Source organism: Adelges cooleyi, unplaced genomic scaffold (genome assembly GCF_023614345.1).
Source record: "Adelges cooleyi isolate 19-005CV unplaced genomic scaffold, UGA_ACOO_1.1 ACOO_flye_CR_arks_rails_tigmint_CR_PRNA_30, whole genome shotgun sequence".
Classification (NCBI taxonomy): domain Eukaryota; kingdom Metazoa; phylum Arthropoda; class Insecta; order Hemiptera; family Adelgidae; genus Adelges; species Adelges cooleyi.
The window spans coordinates 11,898,909-11,920,745 of NW_026095971.1; the positions used below are offsets into that span (position 1 = coordinate 11,898,909).

The following is a 21,837-nucleotide window of genomic DNA, read 5'->3' on the forward strand; positions in this document are numbered from 1 at the left end:
AATTTTTTTACCTTACCTTAACGTATACATGTTTATTTTTTCAAACTTGAACATATATATACCGACCAGTATTATTATTATTATTATTATTACAAATGCACCAAAAAATATTTTATTTTATGAAAATTTAGTTTTTTGAATTCTTACCACTTATAAAATTTTTAAAAATAGGAAAGAACGCTTCTTATAAAATAAATAATTTAACTGAAATCTGTTATATTTTTAGATGTAATGTTAGTTTATAATTTTAATCTAAAAATAAGGGTATAATTAATATAATATTATCATGCGTAAATGATACACAAGAATCGTAGTACATTTATTCCATAGTCATTATGATATATTAGGGAGTTTATCAACAACTTTGTACTTGTATCTTTGGCTATCGACAATAGAGTTGAAATGTATATTACTTCTAAGCACTTCCTGGAATGTTACAACATAATGTTAAGTGTTAAATTTTACTGTGAAAACTTTCATGGATTTCCGTGAATCCGGACCATATTTGATACCACAAGCCAATAATACAACAAAATATCGATAGCAGTGCAATACATTATCGCATTGAAAGTACAAGTAGCATTACATCGTAAATGAAACCACAAAAAAAAAAAAAAAACTTCTATAATGGGCGATGGATCAACCGTCAACTAGCCAGAGAAAAAAAAATTAATTTCTGAACATCCGTTTACATAATATTCTATGGTGTTCTTACATTCTCTGAAGTATTTGAAATTGAGCTAGATCTTGGATGTCTGTGAAACCATAATCCAGTTGTATTTGTTTTTAAGTAGTTATGATTAGACCACTTACATAATATTATTCATTTTATATCGTTCTTATACTTGTTTTAATTAAGTGTTTACGTATTTATGACATTATGATTGTTAAAAAGTTAACATACCATTAAATATGATTGATTTTTTGATAAAATTATTTTTGTGTAACTATCTATTGATTGGTTGTACGAGAAGAATCTAATTCAATTGGAAATAATTCTTGAATACATTACCTTTACATAAAACGAGTTCCCTTTAATAAAAAAAAAAACAGAAAATGGTTAATTTTTTTATTTCGAGATTAAGGATAACCCTTATTTATGCCAGTCAACTGAAAATACCATCTAATAATTTACTAAGCAATTTAGTTAAAACACAATAATAATATAGTAATGTAATAATATAAATATAGTGATAAAATAAAGCAAATGTATTATTTTTACTGTTGCACTGTAGCAATTTTAGTTATGATAATTATATTTATAGTAGGTTTATAAGGAATTAAAGCATAACTCTGTTGAAATTTTATCTCAAAGACGCGTTTTATCTAGGTAGGTAAAAGGAGTAGTTAGCGTTCAAAAACTAAGCGAAGGTAGGTGTTATACGCCGAACTAATATGTATTGCCAAGGTGGCTTTGAGCTTTATTCGCTATAACAAATTGCTTTATAAGCTTGACATTTGGTAATTTTAGCGGTATTGTTTTGGTATGTGACAATTTGTACACGTAGAATTAAATTAATTCCAGTGATCTCTCATGTAAATACATTTTATCATGGCGAATAACTGTCGCGGATAAGCCTGAAGAACAAAAGACGATGGAACGCTAAAAGAATACTAACGAGTTACAAAACATGCTATGTTGTAGATTATGCTATGAGATAATATTATTTCTTAGTACTGTAACATTACGAACTTTCATTAATATAATTATTCATTAATATTCTTAATGTTGTTATACATAAATTAAGTTTTTAAAAAAAAATTTACTCACAATGTAATTGCAATTTTAGGAAAAGTATTCTAATTTTTCTAAACAATGTATAGGAAAACAATATAAGAATTATTATTTCTATTTGTTATATAATGACTATTAGTGACTATTATTATTTATGACTATTAGTTTTTAATTTATCTAGATATGAATAATATTATATGAACTGAAAATTGTTTATTCAAATTGACCAACTTTTATTTGTTTTATGTCAAATATAATGTTTAATAAATATAAGAAAAGTTGATTATTATATAATTATATGTAAATAAAAAGTGGTTATGCTTATTCTTTAGTTTACTAAAGTTCGAATAAGACTTAAGAGAACGCCACACCGGCCATTTCTAAGAAGTAAAGTATAGGTAATTTTTATAAAAATCTTAATTTAGAGTTTGAACTATAATGAATACTTATTAAATAAGTATTATTAAGGATACTTTGTTGATTGCCTTTTTTTTTGTCAAACTAACACAGTCATTTCTATAGGATAAAATACATGCCATCAAAAATGCTTTGCGCGGATTGATTTTTCTCAGGTTTCATAAATAGTTAAAGAAAGAAATTCATACATATTATTTATGAAAAAATTATCTGTGTTCTATCATCCGTATTTTTTCGATATACCTTATACAACCAACGCTATATCGTTTTTAAAAAAGTAAAAAAGTCCTTTCTTAATTAATTAATTATTCATTAACTGGTTGAAATATTAAAAACGGGCGAAGGTAAAACACAGACAATTTTGTTGTTTATATTTTGTAAAAATTTAGTTTCTTGGTTTTGATTATAGCCTTTGTAAAATTAATCTGCGCAAGGCGGGTTTTTTGAAGAAAATAACGGGTGTGTGACGTCTTCTTAAGCACGAAGAAATTTGTTTGTAAAGCACTAATAATGATTCAAGATTGCCTTGACCGACTTCGCCAATAAAATTGGAAGGAGAAACTGCCTTCCAAAAAATTATATTTTATGTTTATTTTAGTTTACTTTTGTTTATAATATAAGTCCAGTACCGGACGCGAAAAAAAGAACATATACAAGAAGATAATATATTAACATAGTGTTATCATGAATATAACATTTTTAGAATATTAAAAAAAAAAAATTAGTTTAACGAAACGCCAATGGTGTTATAATTTATAGAAATGAATAAATCAATACTCTTTAGAAGTACGAATTCATTGAGAAAGAAGAGTGTTGTTATAAGGTCTGAATTCGAATGCCATATAAAATCTTTTATAATATAAAATGTAATATAAATTAATTAAAAATATTATGGAATTTATTTATGTATACTTGTAGACATGATCTTGAACTGTAATATTCTTTTTTTACAATTAATGAAACTGAATTTAAACTTGAAAATGTATCAAATTCTCGTACGGAGCAAACAGAAAAACAAGGCGAACAGCACATCAAACTATAACAGAGTAATTTACATTTTTTATTTCCAAAGCAATGAAATATATTTTTAACTTAATTTTTTTCTCTCAAAATTTAGGGTTTTCTAACACAATAACTTTTAACTACGCGGATTTCAAATCCAAAAAGATACGTATTCGATTCAAGTTTTCCAGCGTTAATGGAATCTTATTTGTGTTTTGTTACTGAAGTTTTGCACATAAGTTAACCGAACAACATTCATCAGTGGCTTATTTGCCTCATACCATTTAGAAATATTATAATAAGTAGTGCCGTGGCAAGTTAAATTACAGTTGTAATTCTAATTGGATTTCCCCCGTGAACATGCGTTTGATACAATATACACAAGGCGAGAGAAAGTTTGCAATGAAATAAATTATTTTACTTTAGCTCTGTTATAATTTTAAAGATATAAGATGTTATTTTATTGGAATATAATTATTAACAGTCTATATTTTGGGCACTGAAATATAAAATAATCATTAAACTTGTTTGTGGCTAAATAATTTGAATTTTACTGCTATACCAATGATGTCAAATGAAATCATTGTGTTACAGTACGAACGTAAGTACTGATAAAGCATATTGTTTTATGATTTATGTATTGGGTAAAATAAACTCCATTACTTTGGATAGTATAACTTCTCAAACAAATGATCGTTATAAAATATTAAAGCGTGTTTATTATAATAAGTAGACGGTCCAAAAATTGAGACATAAATTTAATTATATCTAAAGGATGATTCCGATCGAGCCAGATTAAGTGATTGACATTTAAATATAATACTGCTGGCAATGTTCATACAAACTGTCAGGTAAATAAAATTATATTGACAGCTGTAAATTATTTAGAAACTATTTTCTCGTAGAATCCTTCCAAATGATTTTTTAAATTAACCCGATACCCAAGAACTCTAATAAGTATTTCTTTTATGAAAGTTAACTATACTGCTGATGATTTTATTACATGCATTTGTATAACAGATTTTTAATTTATACTATGCATAGCATAGTAATAAAGGATTAAGAAGAGAATTATAAAAAAAATAATGAACCAACCAGTAGTTGGTTCATACGTTTAGACGTAGTTGATTTTAATTAAATAACCTAATGTAAATAGGGAAATAACATTAATGAAACAATATATATATATATATATATCTAATAATGTATCGTTGTATCATCTACATGTCATCAAACCAATAGAACGTTCGTAGACCCCACTTCTCTCCGCTTTGAATAGAAGTACTCGGAAACACACACGAGTGATAACAAACCGTGAACCTAATGCACATAAAGCTTTAATTGAACGATGTGCCGTCTAGATAGGGATGATATTGCATATTATGTGACAAACGAGAGTACATCATGTTATGCTAATTGTCAACAAGCATGTGATAATTATTACTAATTCGTATCAAAATTCACACCAACCGACGACAACAATTTAATATTGTAATCCAGTTGTGAATAATACGCCAATACGTACAAAATAATAAATTTAAAAAAAAATCTAAATAATAAGTAATCAGTAAAAATTACACAGCTCATCTTGTCCACAAGAAAACATCACGAGTTGAGCAAAATTGAGTTAAATAAAAATAATAATTATTGTGACAAAGATATATTATGGCAAAGATTGATACCTGATAGAGTTTGGTAATAAATATAGTAGTATTTGAAAATATCTTACGTATTGTAAATATAACAAACATACAAAATAATTCTCGTAAAAAGTTAAACAAACAATTTCGTATTTTGATCCCTAAATAAACAGTCTTTGTCAGGTAGAAGGCAATAACTAACAAGTTGCAATGTAGGCGAAATCAATTCCCATGTTTTTCAGTCAGATTCTAAAATACCAACTACAATATTACATGATATTATGTTGACAAATATTGATATTTGTACAGATATGATTGCATTATGTAATAAAAACAAAGTTCAATGCCTGTTGGCTGTTATATTATTTCCTGATGAGAGAACCATCGTGACAACTGTCAAACGTGGTGTAAGCTACGTTACGCCTTCAATAATCACGGTTGAATGAATTATGGACTAAGTGTATAAGAAAACAGTAGACTACTCTTAACTATTGTCACCAATTTTTTCTAATAATTAATTACATTAGCCAGCCCAATAGATTCGGGATGGTTACAGATCTGTATCATCGTACTAAATACGATGCGAATGGAAAATATGGAAAACGTAATAAATAACAATTATAAACCATCAATATAAGAAAGACAATATAATGTTTGTACTTTATAAGTAGGGTTCGTAGTTAATATAGCACTAATAAAAATAAAAATATTTATTAGCGCTTTAATATACACTTAAAAATACCAAAATATGTGTAATAAATAGCATCAAAGTATTAAAAAATATGAAACATTAAATTGCCAAAAAAAAATGTACATAAATATGCAAACATTTTCAATAAAAAATTCATTTATGACATTAGGGATGTGTGAAACAAATTTGTATTCCTTTTAGGATGTTCTACGATTTGCCAAAACAAATTTATGCTGCAACTTGTAAGCCCTGTAAATAAAGTATAAACATGTAATTCGAATTTAGAGGGGGTTTCCCAGTACAAAAAAAGTTAACCCATCATTAGAAAAATTAATCTCTTCAGCTATGTATCAAAATTAATTTGGTTACACACTAATTAATAACAATACTTTTTTGAGTTACTAGTACCCGGGTGGTGTAAGACTGAGTTCAGTGTAACCCGCTGGAATGATATAAGAACGGTGGCTGGAACTGTGTAATTACCTACAACTCTACCGTAGGGAGTCGGTAAACCCGTCACTAGAATCGAATGGACTGTCGATGACCGACGGTGCGGTGTACTGAATAATTAAATCCGGCAATATAAACGATTTGATGTGCAAATATTGGTTTATCCGGTAAGTGCAGTACACATTCGAAATAATTGAGGATACCAACTCTGGACACAACTCTGTCGACTGGGATTCAAACGTGGAATAATTAATTTAACTAGCGTTTGTCGTAATGCGCGCCCATAGTCCATACCGTAACATTAATAAAATTGATTTTTTTATACTTAACAAACTTTTTATAAATAAAAAAATCGAATAAAAACTAATCATCATCTGTAAGCAATGCGCGTACCATAAAAATGCCATAGACCAGAGACATTTTTTTTTTTTACATACAGTTTCAAAGTTGGCTCTATTGTATAATTGTCCACTGACTAAATTTAATTTTTCTTTTAATCAATTATATAATATTACATAACGGACAAACGTAAACAGCATAAAATACAATATGACATGCACGGGTGAAATGGATGCCGAGTTCGGTGACAGGGTCTAATGCAATAAAATGATAACATGATATATAAATACGCGACCCGCTGAATGCAATGACTACAAAATCCGAAACGAGATGCCGTATTACACAATGTGTTAATGATAATTATTGTTATTATTATTAGTATATATTATTATAATAAAACGACCGGTCCGGTTGGATCCGCGAAACCCGCGCTTATCGTCCTTATTATATATTTGCATTATCGGCCATGGGCGATCAATAGTATTGTTGTGTTGTTTAATGGACCCGGTTTTTGCATATCAAAGCGATTGGAATCTGTCGTCGTTCTACTACAGCTACGCGGGTTGTACAGCGGAGAGAAGAAAAGAACCGGCCCGTTGAACGAGAGCGGTGTACGGCTTCACGCTGCAGTTATTTCGCACAGAAGTCTTGGGGAAAGTTCTTATTTTTTTTTTTTTTATATACCGTCACACTATTCGCCTTCCTTTATAACGTTATCTCGACCGTTACGGAATCCCTTGGGGACACCTCGCCGCCCGGGAGACGTTTAATCGAATTTTAATAGAGAGACCGCCGGTTTGAGCGAACGTCGACAACAACGACAAGAAACGGAGTTGAGTATTCAACTCGGTCGGGGAAAAACTCGACCGTATCGTAATTACAAAATAATTCGACGAGACTCTAGAGTCACCATCACCGCCGTCATAAACTTTTTATCCATGCATTATGATATAAATGTTTTATACGATACATCAGTGTAATCAATAGGCAATGAAAAGAATAAGAAAAATAAATCACTATTAATGATCAAAACGTAGCGCATGTACATTAGTCACAACCAAAGACGTGAACTATCTAATGAAAGCTGGTGCGCTAAATTAGTTTCAATTCAATGTTTACCAGAAATACAGTCGATCTTCTTGTGATATTTGTATTTAAGTCATAACTTTAATAATCAAATAAACACTCGGCTACTTTACAAATGATTTTTATTTATTTTTATTACACTATGTCTGTACGATATGTTTTTAATCCCTGCATATTTTTACTATTTATATAATAGTTACCCAATAAAGAACTATGAGCATACACACTAACAGAACAATAAAATTAATAAAACATAATACGAATCATTCAGGTACACAATGTAAAACCATTATAAAAAATTGAAGTAAAGAATCTTATAACCCAAAGAGAATGGCCAACGGCTTCAATTTATGATTAGAACTTCCAGAGAATGTATCTTACGCTTATCCGTAGAATGCCGTTTAAAAATATGGAACTAACTAGACTAAATTTTGAGAAGCTATAGTGGGCTTATTTTAAATTTGAAAAATATGTCAAGCTAAGGATGTTTTTACTTTTATTTTCAAGTCATTAATTAAAAAATATAATTTATTATAAACTTATACTGTTTGTTATAACTTTAGTGCATAATATATATTTTATTATTTATATAATATAGTAAATGGAGTATCGTAAATAATTTATGTACTTAGAGAAGTATTATAACAATTATAAACGCCCACTAAAATTTTGTAAATATTAGGCCGTCTCAAGTAAGAATTCGGTTCAACGGCTTTTATGATCTGGTTATATCTATATGTTCGCAATGAGTTCGCAAGTTAAAAATCAATAAAGTCACTATTTGAATTAACGCCCATGTTGTTGTATGCGTGTGCACACATACGCTCCGTAGAAATTAAAACGATTTCAAATTGATTTGTCATTGGAGTGGCTTAAGCCTTAGCATAGCATATCCTTGTAAAATAAATTTAAAAATATCCAGTACCTTATTCTTCTGTACGCTCGCTTTTCACCCGTAACGTTAACGATTGATTGTGTGTAATGTATTTATTATTCTTCACTATCAAAATAGCTTCCCTTTTTATTAAAACATTCATCACGGCTTACAAAATAACCTGAGAACTGAAAAATTACCTAAATATTACCTATTCTTTCAAAATAATAACCAACGGCTTTTGAAAAATTCCCAGTATTTACATTATTTGAACGAGACAAGTTATACATTTAAAAAAAAAACATTTTAATTATTTCACAAAATGTAGACAGTTTTCTCCCGTTTGTTTATTTTGTTTTAGAAATAACTTTTTCTTTTGTAAATGGCAATCTTTAAACTATGTGTAATTATTTTATAATGTATAGTTTTTAATTAAAAACAAAAAAAGTACTCCAGTTTTAATGACTGAAATATTATATCTATTTATTTGTTATTACATAAATAATTGCGATTAAATAAATCATCGAATTCGTAAATAATTAATTAAAGATTTTTTCAAAGTATAAACATAATTCTTGCTTTTACAATCTACTGTCTAGACAAATATTTATTTCTCACGCTGCATATAATCAAAAAATCATCGTATATAATAGCTAAACTATACAAATGCAATTGTTACGCTTCTGCTCAATCCGAAGCAAAATAGGTCTGGTAAGTCAAGTTTTACACGTCGTAGAAGTTACAAACTAGCTTGAGCCGACGTTAACGTACATTTTACGGCGGCACATCAATTAACTAACAAATTGGTATCACTCGACGGCCCACACACTATATTAACACGTATTATGTTATATCCGTGTTGTTTTGATTAAAATACCTTCTGTGAATGACTCTGGTGTCCGTGTCTTGTCACATCATTAATTAGCTGAGGCGCGTACACGTGAAGTGGTTTTTTCAGTTGGTTTGCGGCTGAAACACCACTAACAAATCGACTAGCAGGAGAAAAGGAGCAATTTCTTCTGTCAGAAATGACGGATATTTAACGATTACAACGATATAGCTATAGTGTTGTATCCAGTGCATTAGTCGACAGCGGGCAGAGTAAACCGGCTGAGGAAGATACTGTTTGTTTAGTAGGTCATTTTGAGCTGGGACTGTATTACATAAGCGACGGGTAACCGTAATTTTACATTTACATATTTTCGTATTATTACAAAATATTATCATACTAAATTATATCCGACCGTTTCAGAAAGTAGGTATTAATCAGCAACGGCGAGGCCGCTATAGTTTTGAAACCCCGTTATCTATTTTTCCTGGTTCGATAATGTATACAATATACATATATATAATACTATTATTATATTATTACATGGCGATTTACACCAATATTAAATACGATATCTAGATGGCGGTAAGATTAAAAAAAAAAACATTTTTTATTACATTAGTTTGACATCCCCCCGGGTAAGTATTTCATAATATTACCCGACAAATAAACGAAGTTTCTGCATAACATTTAATGAAAACTGTTATGTTTATTAGTTTTCCGAACACCGAAACGCCGTTAGGAAATATTACTACAACGGCGGGTTGGAGTGCGCAAGTTGTGTTTGTACACAACGTAATCAACTCGTTTATTACAAGGCACGAACAGCTGCTAAAATGCATAATGCTTAGCGGCCGGATTAAGCTTATTATTTTAACTTATACGATTTATGTCTTTAGCGCGCTTGTGAAAAAAAAACAAATCCACCTCGAATTACAACACACACGACATTACCATCATTTTTCCTTTTACGTTTATATCTCTTTTTACTCGGTTTCCTGTCCGGGTTAGGCTGGCGTTTAATTTGTACCGGCCATTAGAGGCACACGGATTCAAAGGTCACAAGAGCTGTACGAGATAATAATATAACAAACAGATAAAGTTTCTGTTACACGGACGGTGGCCGCAGTCGAGGGACATCGGTGTACGGGCGGATGAAGACGGTTTCATTAAGAAAATCCCATTGCCCTTTTGTAACCGCTGGACCGTGATGGCGATTGTCCGAACAGTTAAGCAACGCCAGAGAGATGCGTGGAAACAAAAGTTCCCGTTTATTTGAACTTAGCAAACACGGCCAGGAAGGTCGGACATAACGTGTTTGCAAACATGACAAATCCTTGTCCCCGCACTCGCTAGTCCTAATCAAACAAATGCCCAGAGTACGTCGGCCGCTAAAAATAATTAGTTTTCCGATAAAACGGCGACTATAAGTTGTAGATAATGGCCGGCGGTCATAATTCATTAACCATCCTTGGCAAATACAATATACTTTTAGCTAAAAATTACGGCGCTCTATAACTTTTTTAAAAGTTCCTCAGATGAGGTAGAGATTTTTTCTTAGGTGTAGTTTTAGGGCTTAAAGTCTGAAACTAAGACTGTAGATAGATCTAGAGTAGGACTATAACATTTACAATTATCTCAAAAATCTAGGTAAAATTTTTTTTTTTATTAAAAGTTACACTTTGACCATAGTAAAGTTATAAGTTGCTATGTGCAAGTGAAGCAATAGTTAATGCATATTATTTTTATCATATTGTTAATTACGATGTATGGGTAAAAACGGCAATAAATAAATATGGACATACAATTAACTCTAATCGATTCCGCTCTAATACTAAAAATACATTTTTAAACACGTTATTATCATTACAATGCTTATATCTTTATTTGTATTTATACCATCCACAGTATCGCATTGAAGCTTTTATTTGAAAGTGATTATATTACTTTCTGTTATAATAATTCCTGTGGCCCAGTAGCCTTTTCTGTCCCCATTTGCTCCGGCCCCTTTATAATCCGACCTCTCTGTGCAGACATTTTATACGAAAAGATAAATATATTTTCTTCGAAAATTGCATACCTTATAATAATACCTTTAAAAATAATAATTGGTTGGTAAGTAAATAATTATAGTTTTTTGTTTTAGGCAGCCCGCTGAGTATTTTGTTTTGGTCTTCAACAGGCAATTAAAAAAAAAAAGTATATAAATAACAATTAACATAAGTGTTAATGTCTAAAACAAATATCGTAGATATCTATTAAACATTGTTGTCAATAGAAACTATGAACAAATAATGAATGTACAAAATCCTATTAAACAACACTTAGTACATATTTCTGTGAGTCATAAATATTAGTTTAACGTAAAATATATAAATATATATATATTGAATTAGGTTTTAATAGATGGCGTTTATATAAAATTAGATTGTAATCTTCGATAGAGAGTAAATCGCTTTTAAATAGGGAAGAGCTATTATTTATGTGTAATTGCATTGGTAAAGGATAATAATGGTAGGGCACACACCATTACCCGAAACAATTTTCACTATGATGTGACGCAAACAAAGAAATTGCTGAAAAAGAATAGGGTTTATTTTCTTAATGCTCAAAAGTTTTTCAATCAAGGAAATTCGTTTGGACGATCAACTTGGCTAGAACTTTAGCCCAACCCACAGATAGGTAAACAAACCACGGTAAGGTCATTAGTTAGTGGCCGCTTTAACTCTAAAACAATTAAACTATTTTAGCGAATTCGTCAATCAAAAAATAAATAACTAAACAAAACTATTTTGGTCGGACCAAGTGTCGCACGCTTTCTTGCTAATTAGACACGGCGAACTTTGAACGTGCCATAGCAGATAAAAACAAAGATTCTGTGAAATAAAACATTCTATTGCTTTGCCAATAAATCAACGTGGAATAAATAAATTGCCGTTACTCGAGTAGTAGGTAATTTCAAAAGCGCCCAATGACACAAGCGTACAAAAATTGCCTATATAACACGCCGTCGGATCGAGCTAGTTTAAGCTGCACGATTTTTTTCATACTGACGCTGTTGTAGTACTAACATTATTGTTATACCTTATGAAACCAGTCATAAAAATACCAAAATTAAATTTTCATATTTTTCGATATGGGTTGCTTAATACATTATATAACAAAAGCTATTATTATGATTTATGACGATTATTTCGTGTTCGCGGAATAATCAACAGTTGAAGTACGATTATGACATTAATGCAGGATTTCCTGCTTACGAGTATAATACCACCTATATTAACAATTTGCTATCATTAAATAAAATGAAAAAAACTATAGTGTTGAAATATCAAAGTACTCGATCAATAATATCTGCAGCGTGTACGATAAATAAAATAAAAACTACAATAGTGGGGTCGGGGCATAGTGGAGGACGGAGCATATGGTGACGCAGGAAGTCACAACTCTACAAGAATAATTATTATAACTACTAGTGATAAAATCACTTTCAAATAAATGCTTCGATACGAATCTGAAGATGGTAGAAATACATAAATCGATAATAGCATTATAAAAGATATAATGTGCTTGACATTATATTATGTTTAGTATTAGGGAGGATACGATTAAGGTAGATGGTTTGTCCATGTTTATTTAATGAACCGGTATACCGTAATCAACAAAATAATAAAAATATTGTTAAATACCTGTTGACTGTTGATTCACTCATGCATAACAAACTAAAAACTTACAACGGTCAAAGTACATTTTTTCTCCTTATTTCGTTGATTCTTTATTACGAAAATCGTAAATGTTATACCTTCACTTTAGATCTACATTCAGTCTAATTTTCAGACCTCAAGTCCTAAAACTTCATTAAAAAATGAGAAATAAGGAAAAAGTCTTGAACCCACCTGGGAGAAGGGGTCATATATTTTTTTGGTTTGTCAAGATTTATCGTTAATAGTTGATCATAAGGATATTCCATACAAATTTGGAACTAATTTCGTCTATTTTAAAAAAATGTTTTAAAGCGCTGTAATTTTAAGTAGAAAAATATGTAAATTTGTTGGGCGTTTTTCTCGATTTTGAAGGGGAAGGGGAGATTTTATTAAAATGTTAGCGCTATTAAATCCCTTTCAGGTACGATTACTGATGTATAGAGTTGCTACACGAAGAATTCGGTTCAGCGGTTTAGAAGATATCGTGAGTCCAGACTCATGAAAATTTGTCTCATTTGAAAAATTAGACGACTAATTTACAAAATTATATATTTTAATTAATAAAAAATTGTATTGTTTAAAAAGAATAATAATAACCGATATTATAACCTGTCATCGTTCCAGTTTGAATGTTAATTTTACAGGAGTATCAAATTCTAACAGTCCTCGTCAACAACACTAGAAGTTCTGACATTAGTTATTCTGGATGTTAAAAAATAAAACATCAACTGTTGTAAATTACTAAAACGCTGAGTGTTTTATTTTTAAGAAACATAACGTTTTTGAAAAGTCAAAAATTGCCTAAATACATACATTTATATTATTTGCCGTTTTTTTGCTTTTAATAAGTTCCATGTTAGTCTTCCAATGTAAAACATTAAAACTATTATTGCTATTTTGAGTATAGCTGTTCTTTATTTGTATGTTCAAAAGTGATTTTCTTTTGAGTTTTAACACTCGTGTAGATTATATATTAGTATTATATTATATTATATTATATTATTAGTATTTTATATAACTATACACAACTTACGCAAATTCGAAAACACTTGTGTCAAATAAAACGTTAGTAAACATAATATTTCCTTACCTATCGGTGCGGACACATTCTTATATGTGCGACAAGAGCATGGTCCATTAGCTATGGTTGTGTCTTCGTTAACACTGCACTGTTGCATACAGTGAACAGACGTACCGCATTCTGAAAAAAATGTAATTTATTAAATTATTATTTGTCAATGACTAAAATAACAATCGGATGGTATACGAATTTGATAGCAGGCAATTTGTAATACAAATAAAAATAATAAAATTAAAGTTTTTTTTTCGGTATAGCCGCATCGAAAGTAACAAAATAATTTGTTATTATTATGATTACGATAATAAACTCTTTGATAAATGTCTGTTTTCCCACTTTTATAATAATTCGATTGCAGATTAAGATTATTTTATGCCTTTCGGTATGATTAAGGCATTAAAAGAAGTAAATTTAAAATGCTAGCCAAAATTATAATATAATGTTTGTGTTTTTTAAAGCAGCCAGACAGTTGAGCTTACTTAATCACGATGGATGAATTGTGGGAAGGCCAAAAAAATTATAGCATACAACTCAGATATTTGGTATCAATTCATCGGTATAGTTAACATTATTAATAGAAAACTAACAGTGGTAGCCTTACGGTCTCGGAATCTCGTTTCACGGAACCTCGAACCGTGTTAAACCATTTTTACATATGTTTTGACCAAATATAGGAAACACACGTTTTAATAATTGTTTCATGATTTTTTAAAAGTGTCGCAGTAAACGTGCATATTTCAAGTGGGGTTGCTGTAGAAAGGTTCCAGCAAACCTATCAATATCTATCTTGAATAAACGATTTTCGTTTATGATTGACACTTAGATACAGTTTCTAGTCATAGTAAATCTGAGTGAATCTACCCATCGTCCATTTTTAGCGTCTCGAGTATTATAATGAGTTTTTAGATATTGTTACAGCGAGTCTTATTACACATACACTGAAATAATATTATGTGTGTGCAAGAACAACTGAGTTATAGCTTTTTTTTTTTTTTTTTTAATGAGGTTTATTTAGGAATATTTATAATTGAAAATGTTTAAACAATAAGTAGTATAAGGCTATATATTAATAATAATAAGGACATTGATAATAATTAACATGGGACAGCTGAGACTACGTTACGTTGTTCCCTTTAATTTAACGAGTGAAGATCCCTAGGTCGTTTTCTGTTCAGACGTCTTACTGGATTGTCTGAAATCAATAGTGATGACAGGTTTGAGATGATTTGATTTTATATAAATTAAGTTTAGGCTAGCTAGGCATTTTTTATGAATAGCTTTTTAATAACAGTGGTAAGTAACGAAAAGCGTGAGTTTATTAATGGTTTGAGATCATTATATAAGGGGGATAGTTGTTGAGTTAAGTCCGTAGTACTTACGTCAAAACTTACATATTTTATTCTAATAGTTGATGATTTTTGCATTATGAGATTGTGAAGAATTATTTTGTGGAAGAGGTGGAAAGTTAAAATTATTTATTTGAATGTTATTATTATTATTATTAGTCTGTTGGTAGTTTGAAGAGTTATAATTGCTTTTAAGATTAGTGGCTTGATGCATTTTCCCTAATTTTTTGTAAGTATTTATAGGATGGACATGCTTTATCATTTGACGGGTGCTCGTCATTGCAAAGTGCATATTTGGCTGGTGTTCTACGATCATTTTTGCATTGGTTCGGTTGGTGATTATCACCACATCAGACGCAGAAGGGGTATCTAGTTACAGTATGCGCGAGTGTGCCCAATAACTGACATCGTAAGAATTGAGAGATTGTTTTCTTAATGTGAAGAGTTTTTATTTTGATTTTAGAGTAGCATAAAAAAGAAAGATTTTAGATTTCAAAGCTGTTTGGAGCTGGTTAGATGTCGACAAAAAAAATCGGCAGTGAAGCATTAGTTGCTTTAAGGAACACATTAGTAATATTTCTGACAGGAAAGCCACTTTTTCGAGTTCATCTTTAATTAATGGTATCTCTATAGAGGGATGCAAGTTTCGAATGACTTTGAGGCCGCAATATATGCGACTGCACGCGACGGCGGTGCGGCGGCAGCGACGATGACAATAACGTTTAACAAGTTTTATTATTTTCACAATAGTAAAAAAGAATAATATAGTTTAAATAGGAATATTGACTAAGTATAATATGCAGGGCGTTACTTTGTGTATTTAGTGAAAATAAAGTTCATCCAGTTCTGAGATGAGTAGTTGTAGAATAACAGAAGAAAGAGTAAAATGCCGAACAGTGGTCGTTATCGCTATGACAGACATAACGCGACTGAGCTCAAGTTAAATTATATTATCACATCTCACAGTAAAACAGAATGAACCTTTATGTTATTAGTATTACACTATTATTTACCGAGTTTTCAGTGGAGTTAAAACTAAAAAGGCACTGAATATGCTTCTGTTTTCCAAAATAATGAGTGTTGAAGCAGAAACAAAAAGCTATTTGGAAAGTAAATAGGCAATTTTCCTTTTTCCAGATGATAAAAATTGTATTCTTCTAGCGTAATAAACACCTGTGTACGATGTACTGTGTAAAAGTCTGTATTGATCGAACGTTACATTTTGCAGAAAATATGGATAATATGGATGGACGAACAAACAACCCGAAAAAACTATTCGAAATCGTTTAGAAAATAGTGAAAAGTGTCGGTGCACATAAAAGTTTAGGTAATAAAAAAAAATTACATTAAATATCAATTTCTGAAAATTTGTCTCAAAAATGGGTTATAAAAAAACCATACCTTATATACACTGTATAATAAAACCATGCCATAATATAACGCTTTATAGTAAAATTTACATGAACTTTATTTAACATTTCAAATCTACTATAAAACAAAGAGAACGACCAAATGGTTATGAAGTACTTATTATTATTCAACGCTAAAAACACATTTCTATAGTTAAAATAGTTAGGTTAAAACTAATTACACAATATTTTTAGCTTATAAAAACCGAAATCAATCGTAGTTAATTTACGTTGCCAAATGTATTTATGTACAGTAATATAAGTATTGTAAATATTGTAAGCCATTCATATGAAAAGCTTATATATTACAATTGATATAATAAATCAACAAATTATTATTTTATTGAACTAAAATATAATAAAAGTAATAAAAAAATATGAAATATGTTCTAACAAGACGTGACAATTTGAATTTAAATATGGTAAGTAGCAACGATAAGTAGATATGACATCGTTTCAAACACCTTAAGAGTTGTAATGTCATTCACGCGGGAGTTTGTTTAACTTTTTAATATGTTTATATCATTGTTCCACTTGGACCTTGGAGATAGTTACTAAAAAATGTGTTGTACTTTTTGTTTGTGGATACAGTTTTAAAACCGTGAACCGAGTTTTAGAAAAAATATACTTGTTTTTACAGAATAAAATATACACAATTGAGTCAATATATTTCATTTTTCAATGGTTTTTAAAATTCCAAACTGTATACCTAATAGCCAAATGTTCTATTTTTGTTCAATTATTATTTCTAATTTTGTTTATTATCTTACTATTTTCTACAATTTAAAATAAACAAAATAGAAAATACATAGATAATGGGGGTTTTACAAAATTATTCTAAAGTAAATATTTACAGGCAGAATTATTTGAAAAAAAGTAATATATTTTTACTACGTAAAAAAAGATACACGTGGGCATTTTTGTAACAAGCGTCCTATATTAGGCATTATATTAATATATAATAAGTTAAAAACTTTATCGAGTTAATAGAACATGCTTATACGTTGCGTTTTTACAGGTCGATTCACCATCTTTATGCCAGTCTATAAACTGTTTGATTCAATCCAAGGGTTAATTCGTATGGTATATAATCAATTAAAAAAACGTGCGTTAGATTTAACTTACCGGAGGTGGCTTTGACCACGGGCACTTCACAGTTACCACCGGTGAATCCATCAGGGCAAGTGCATACCGCAATCAACCGGCCGGCGTGTCTGAAAAACACACAAAAAGCATAAAAGTATAATACGTATATATGATTAAAATTTCTAAGCGACACATTAATTAAACTACTCGACAATAATGTGTTTAGTAATACGGACCCCCTGTCAACGTTTTCACGCATATATAAATTACTCACATACTATATAGTGTGTTTGGACATTTTCCGGTATAACGCTAACATAAACAACTGGTGCGAAAATTTCGTTGTTTTATTTTATTCCACACCGCATTTTTCCCCTCTAAAGAACCGCGTAGTCAGGTGCATTACACGAACAGAAGCTCTAACAACTGCGGCTTAGAGGTATTTCCGGGTAGACCGAGAGGACAGAATAATCATTAATATCCTAGGTGTCCTCGTTATAAAGCACCACCCTTTAAAAAAAACCGGAGGGAGGGTTTTCATTCCAAGTGGTCACAGTTTATGATAGTGATATACTACAGAAACACATACGGATGAAATACGATACGGTTATTAAAAAAAACATACCAAATATACTTTATACGTGTAATATATTTTTTAAGCGGTTAAAAAAAAAAACAAATTCTTAAGTCCGATTATTTATGGTGATATGTCAACGACGCAAGTGCCGGGTAGTTAAAAATCGAAAGCTCTGGATAATTTCCACAATAGTAGTCTTCCACTTAAATGCACATGAATGTCCGATTTCGGGCCATTACTGAGAGATCCTAGCAAATTTAAACACACACTAAAGTAGTGGTCTAAATACGGTCGATTCCTTTTCATGAATGGACATTGCGAATTGCTCAATATACCTTGCCGCATCCCTTTAAGCTATACATTACTTGCATGTGACCTAATATAAAACTATTTTATTTAAATGTGTAGTATGCATTATTTGCACTTTATATTAAGTTATGACTTGAAACTATTAGTAATTATTTCTTTTTCACTGATGTAAGGTCAAAAAACGTTTTACTATTATTGTGGAAAAATTAAAAAACGTAATTAAATTACTTTATTATAAGTCTAAAATTTTACAAATTAGGTTAGTATTAAATTCGAACTTGTTATATCTAAAGTAATTTTTAGCATGTCAACCATCTAATTTGCAGCATTGCAGATTTGATAATTAAGGCATTGGAAGGAAAAGTAGCCTAACCCCAAGTATTATCTTGGTCGACAAAAATTGAAATTGGTCAGCTTTTAACTGTCAAATTTTGATGACAGTTAAAAACAATATTATACGATTTACATTGTCGTTTGTTTGTGATACCATTGTTGAAATAGCAATAAATAATTTATACTGTATTCTTTTTATAATTGTAGGTACGCATTATTATTTTTAAAGGTGAAAACGTGTTTTCTTAGTAAGCATAATATTATGGCGTGTATTAACCAATCAAAAGTGTTTAACGTAAATCGCATGTTATTTGACGTCAATAGTGACATTGTAAAATTGCATTGTATATCTGGAACACTCTTTGGTCTTTAGTTTGATAAAGGGTATCGGAGAGGGTGTCTTAGTTACTCACTTTTCTCACTATTTTATATGTAAGCTAACAGTGAGTAACAAGTCAAATTAATCGCTCTATACACAGTCTAATATACTCTATAAATCTTTCAATATTACTCTATTGTATTAATCGTAGTGAAATATTAACTCATCATTCTTACTATACAGCTTGTGTTATATCATATTTTGTCTCGAACCACACAAACCTCAACATTCAACACTATATGTTGAAAAACTTATTTAATTTTAAATAAGTTTTTATTTAAGTAATTAAAACCTGAAAATGTAACTCTAAAACAATTAATAATATGGAGTTATTAGAAAAATCTTAGATTGATGAAAAGCTTTTTAAAAAAGGACATTAAAAGAATTGGCTAGTTTAAAATAAAGAACGAGTGGTCCTCTTCGTAAGAAGGTAAGGTTAAAATGCTTTGTTTTTTTTGGTAAATCCGAGCTATATTGTTAGTAGGTAAACAATGAGGCTGTATGTCTTCAAAATACTCATTTAAACAAGTTTATACAATACATTTCATGAACAAAAAGTGATGTTAATATATATTTAACCCGATATAAGATGAGGTTTTTTCAATAACAAATGTTTAATCATATAATAATTCAATAAGTAGACAATTAAATAAAATACATAATAAAGTGTTTTTTAATTATTCTGACACAATTACACTTGTACCTTTATGTTCCCTAATTAGTAATTATTCTCTTTTTAATCCAAATATTTTATTTTGCTCGTAGGTCTTATATAAATATAATTTACAAACGGTAAGAAAATTGTTCTGATAATTTCTAAAGAAGCTAATGTACACACAGCATTAGACTGGGTATTATTTTAAGCGTCGTTATCTTGTCTGGATACAACACGATGCATCCAAGAATATGGTTTCTATTGTGCACGGTTATGATGCTCAAAATTTGGAAAACTCTAATGCCTGTTGAGATTTTATAAATAAATTAGTTGTTACACGAAGCGAGTCCGTTCCTATCCTTGTTCAATAACATCAACCAAAGAAAATCATTTCTCCGTTTTGTTTTTTCTCTTTTTTCGGTAACAGATAACACTATGGTCAAAATTATTTCGTAATTTAAGTGTATCATTATGTGTTGTCATTAATTAAGCCTCTGTCACGTCACTCGCTTTTTTATTTCAACTATTTATTAAAAACAAAAAAAAATGTTTAACAATACGTTTTAGTGACATCATTTTAATAAAATGCTAAAATAAATATTGAAAACAATAAGCCTTCTCGAATTTTTAATTAAGTATTCTTATAATATTGAATCCTCTATATAATTCCTCAATTACAACAATCGTTGGATTTTCAAAAACAACCAAGTATAATAATAATTTTGACCAAATACTAAATAATACTAAATACACTGACTTATTGACAGTAAATTTCCATCAATTACTGCTGAGGCTAAAAATCTTCAATATACCTCATGGTTAAAATTTTTTTGAATTACACTTAAGTTTGGAGGCGATTATTAGTGCCACAAAAATAGGTTAAAAATTTAGCTAACATTGACAAGTTTTGTAATTGTAAAAACTTATAAAATCTATTTTTAATTGTTTTAATTAATATTTTGTACCTTCTTAACAAGTTATTTTTAAATGAGCTTAGAATCTACTTTCTATCTCTTATAGTCTAAGATAAAATTTAAAATTAAGCGTTTATAAGATATAACACAGATTTTTTAAATTCAAATCATTATAACGAATGGGTATGAAATCCTAACTACCTGTACATTATCCTAAAGCTAATACAAATATCTATCTTCTCATTAATAGTGTGTAGCATTATGTTTTTCCCTATTCAAAGCAAACTTTTAAAGTTATCAACATTTTTTAAAAACCAAGAAAGTAAAAAGATTATCATAAACAATCATAGTACAAAGATTACTTAAAAAGATCTATTGCTTTACAAATATGTAGACAGACACGTGTGGAAATAGATTTTCATGCTATTTCACATTTTCACTTCAGTGGCAACAGTACCATCTAGAAAAATTTTAACGTCGTCTCCTTTTTTTTTACAACGAGACAAATTTAAAGCGTTATTAAACTCATTTTTTCACATTAACGCACATTTTCAAAACTAGAGCATTGATTGAATCAGTTTACCTGCATATGCCGCCATTTTCACACGACTCGTTGTTTTTGTCAAGTTTGCATATTGGACCAAATCCGCAATCACTTCCAAAAAATCCAGCAAAACACGAGCATGAATATAACCTATAAAATATTATAAATTTCAATAAGTTGTTTAATTATTTATTTAGTTCAATAAACGAGAACTATTAAAAAAAAATTTACAATACCGTTTAGTTTCAATTATTTAAATGTTATTTTTTATACCGTTGAAAAGTTCCTATTTGTATAATTAAAGTAAATTAGTTGTGTACAGTAAGTTGATAGTAAGATACATCTGCTAATTGCTTATCGAGGCACAAGTACTGAAACTGAATATACTGTGGGACTTAGAGGGCATGGACATACTTAACTGTACATTTAGTCTCGCCTAT

General features: G+C 29.8%; 1 protein-coding gene across 2 annotated transcripts in view; it reads right to left on the bottom strand.

The window, feature by feature from the left end:
- Positions 1-21,837, bottom strand: part of LOC126838713 (uncharacterized) — a 137,118-nt gene that overhangs the window by 47,259 nt on the left and 68,022 nt on the right. For both annotated transcript variants that reach the window (XM_050573364.1, XM_050573363.1), the window contains exons 4-6: positions 21,437-21,547; positions 17,726-17,814; positions 13,858-13,968 (exon numbers count right to left, since the gene is read on the bottom strand). In XM_050573364.1, the coding sequence (XP_050429321.1) occupies positions 13,858-13,968; positions 17,726-17,814; positions 21,437-21,547 (311 nt within the window). The remainder of the gene's footprint in view (positions 1-13,857; positions 13,969-17,725; positions 17,815-21,436; positions 21,548-21,837) is intronic.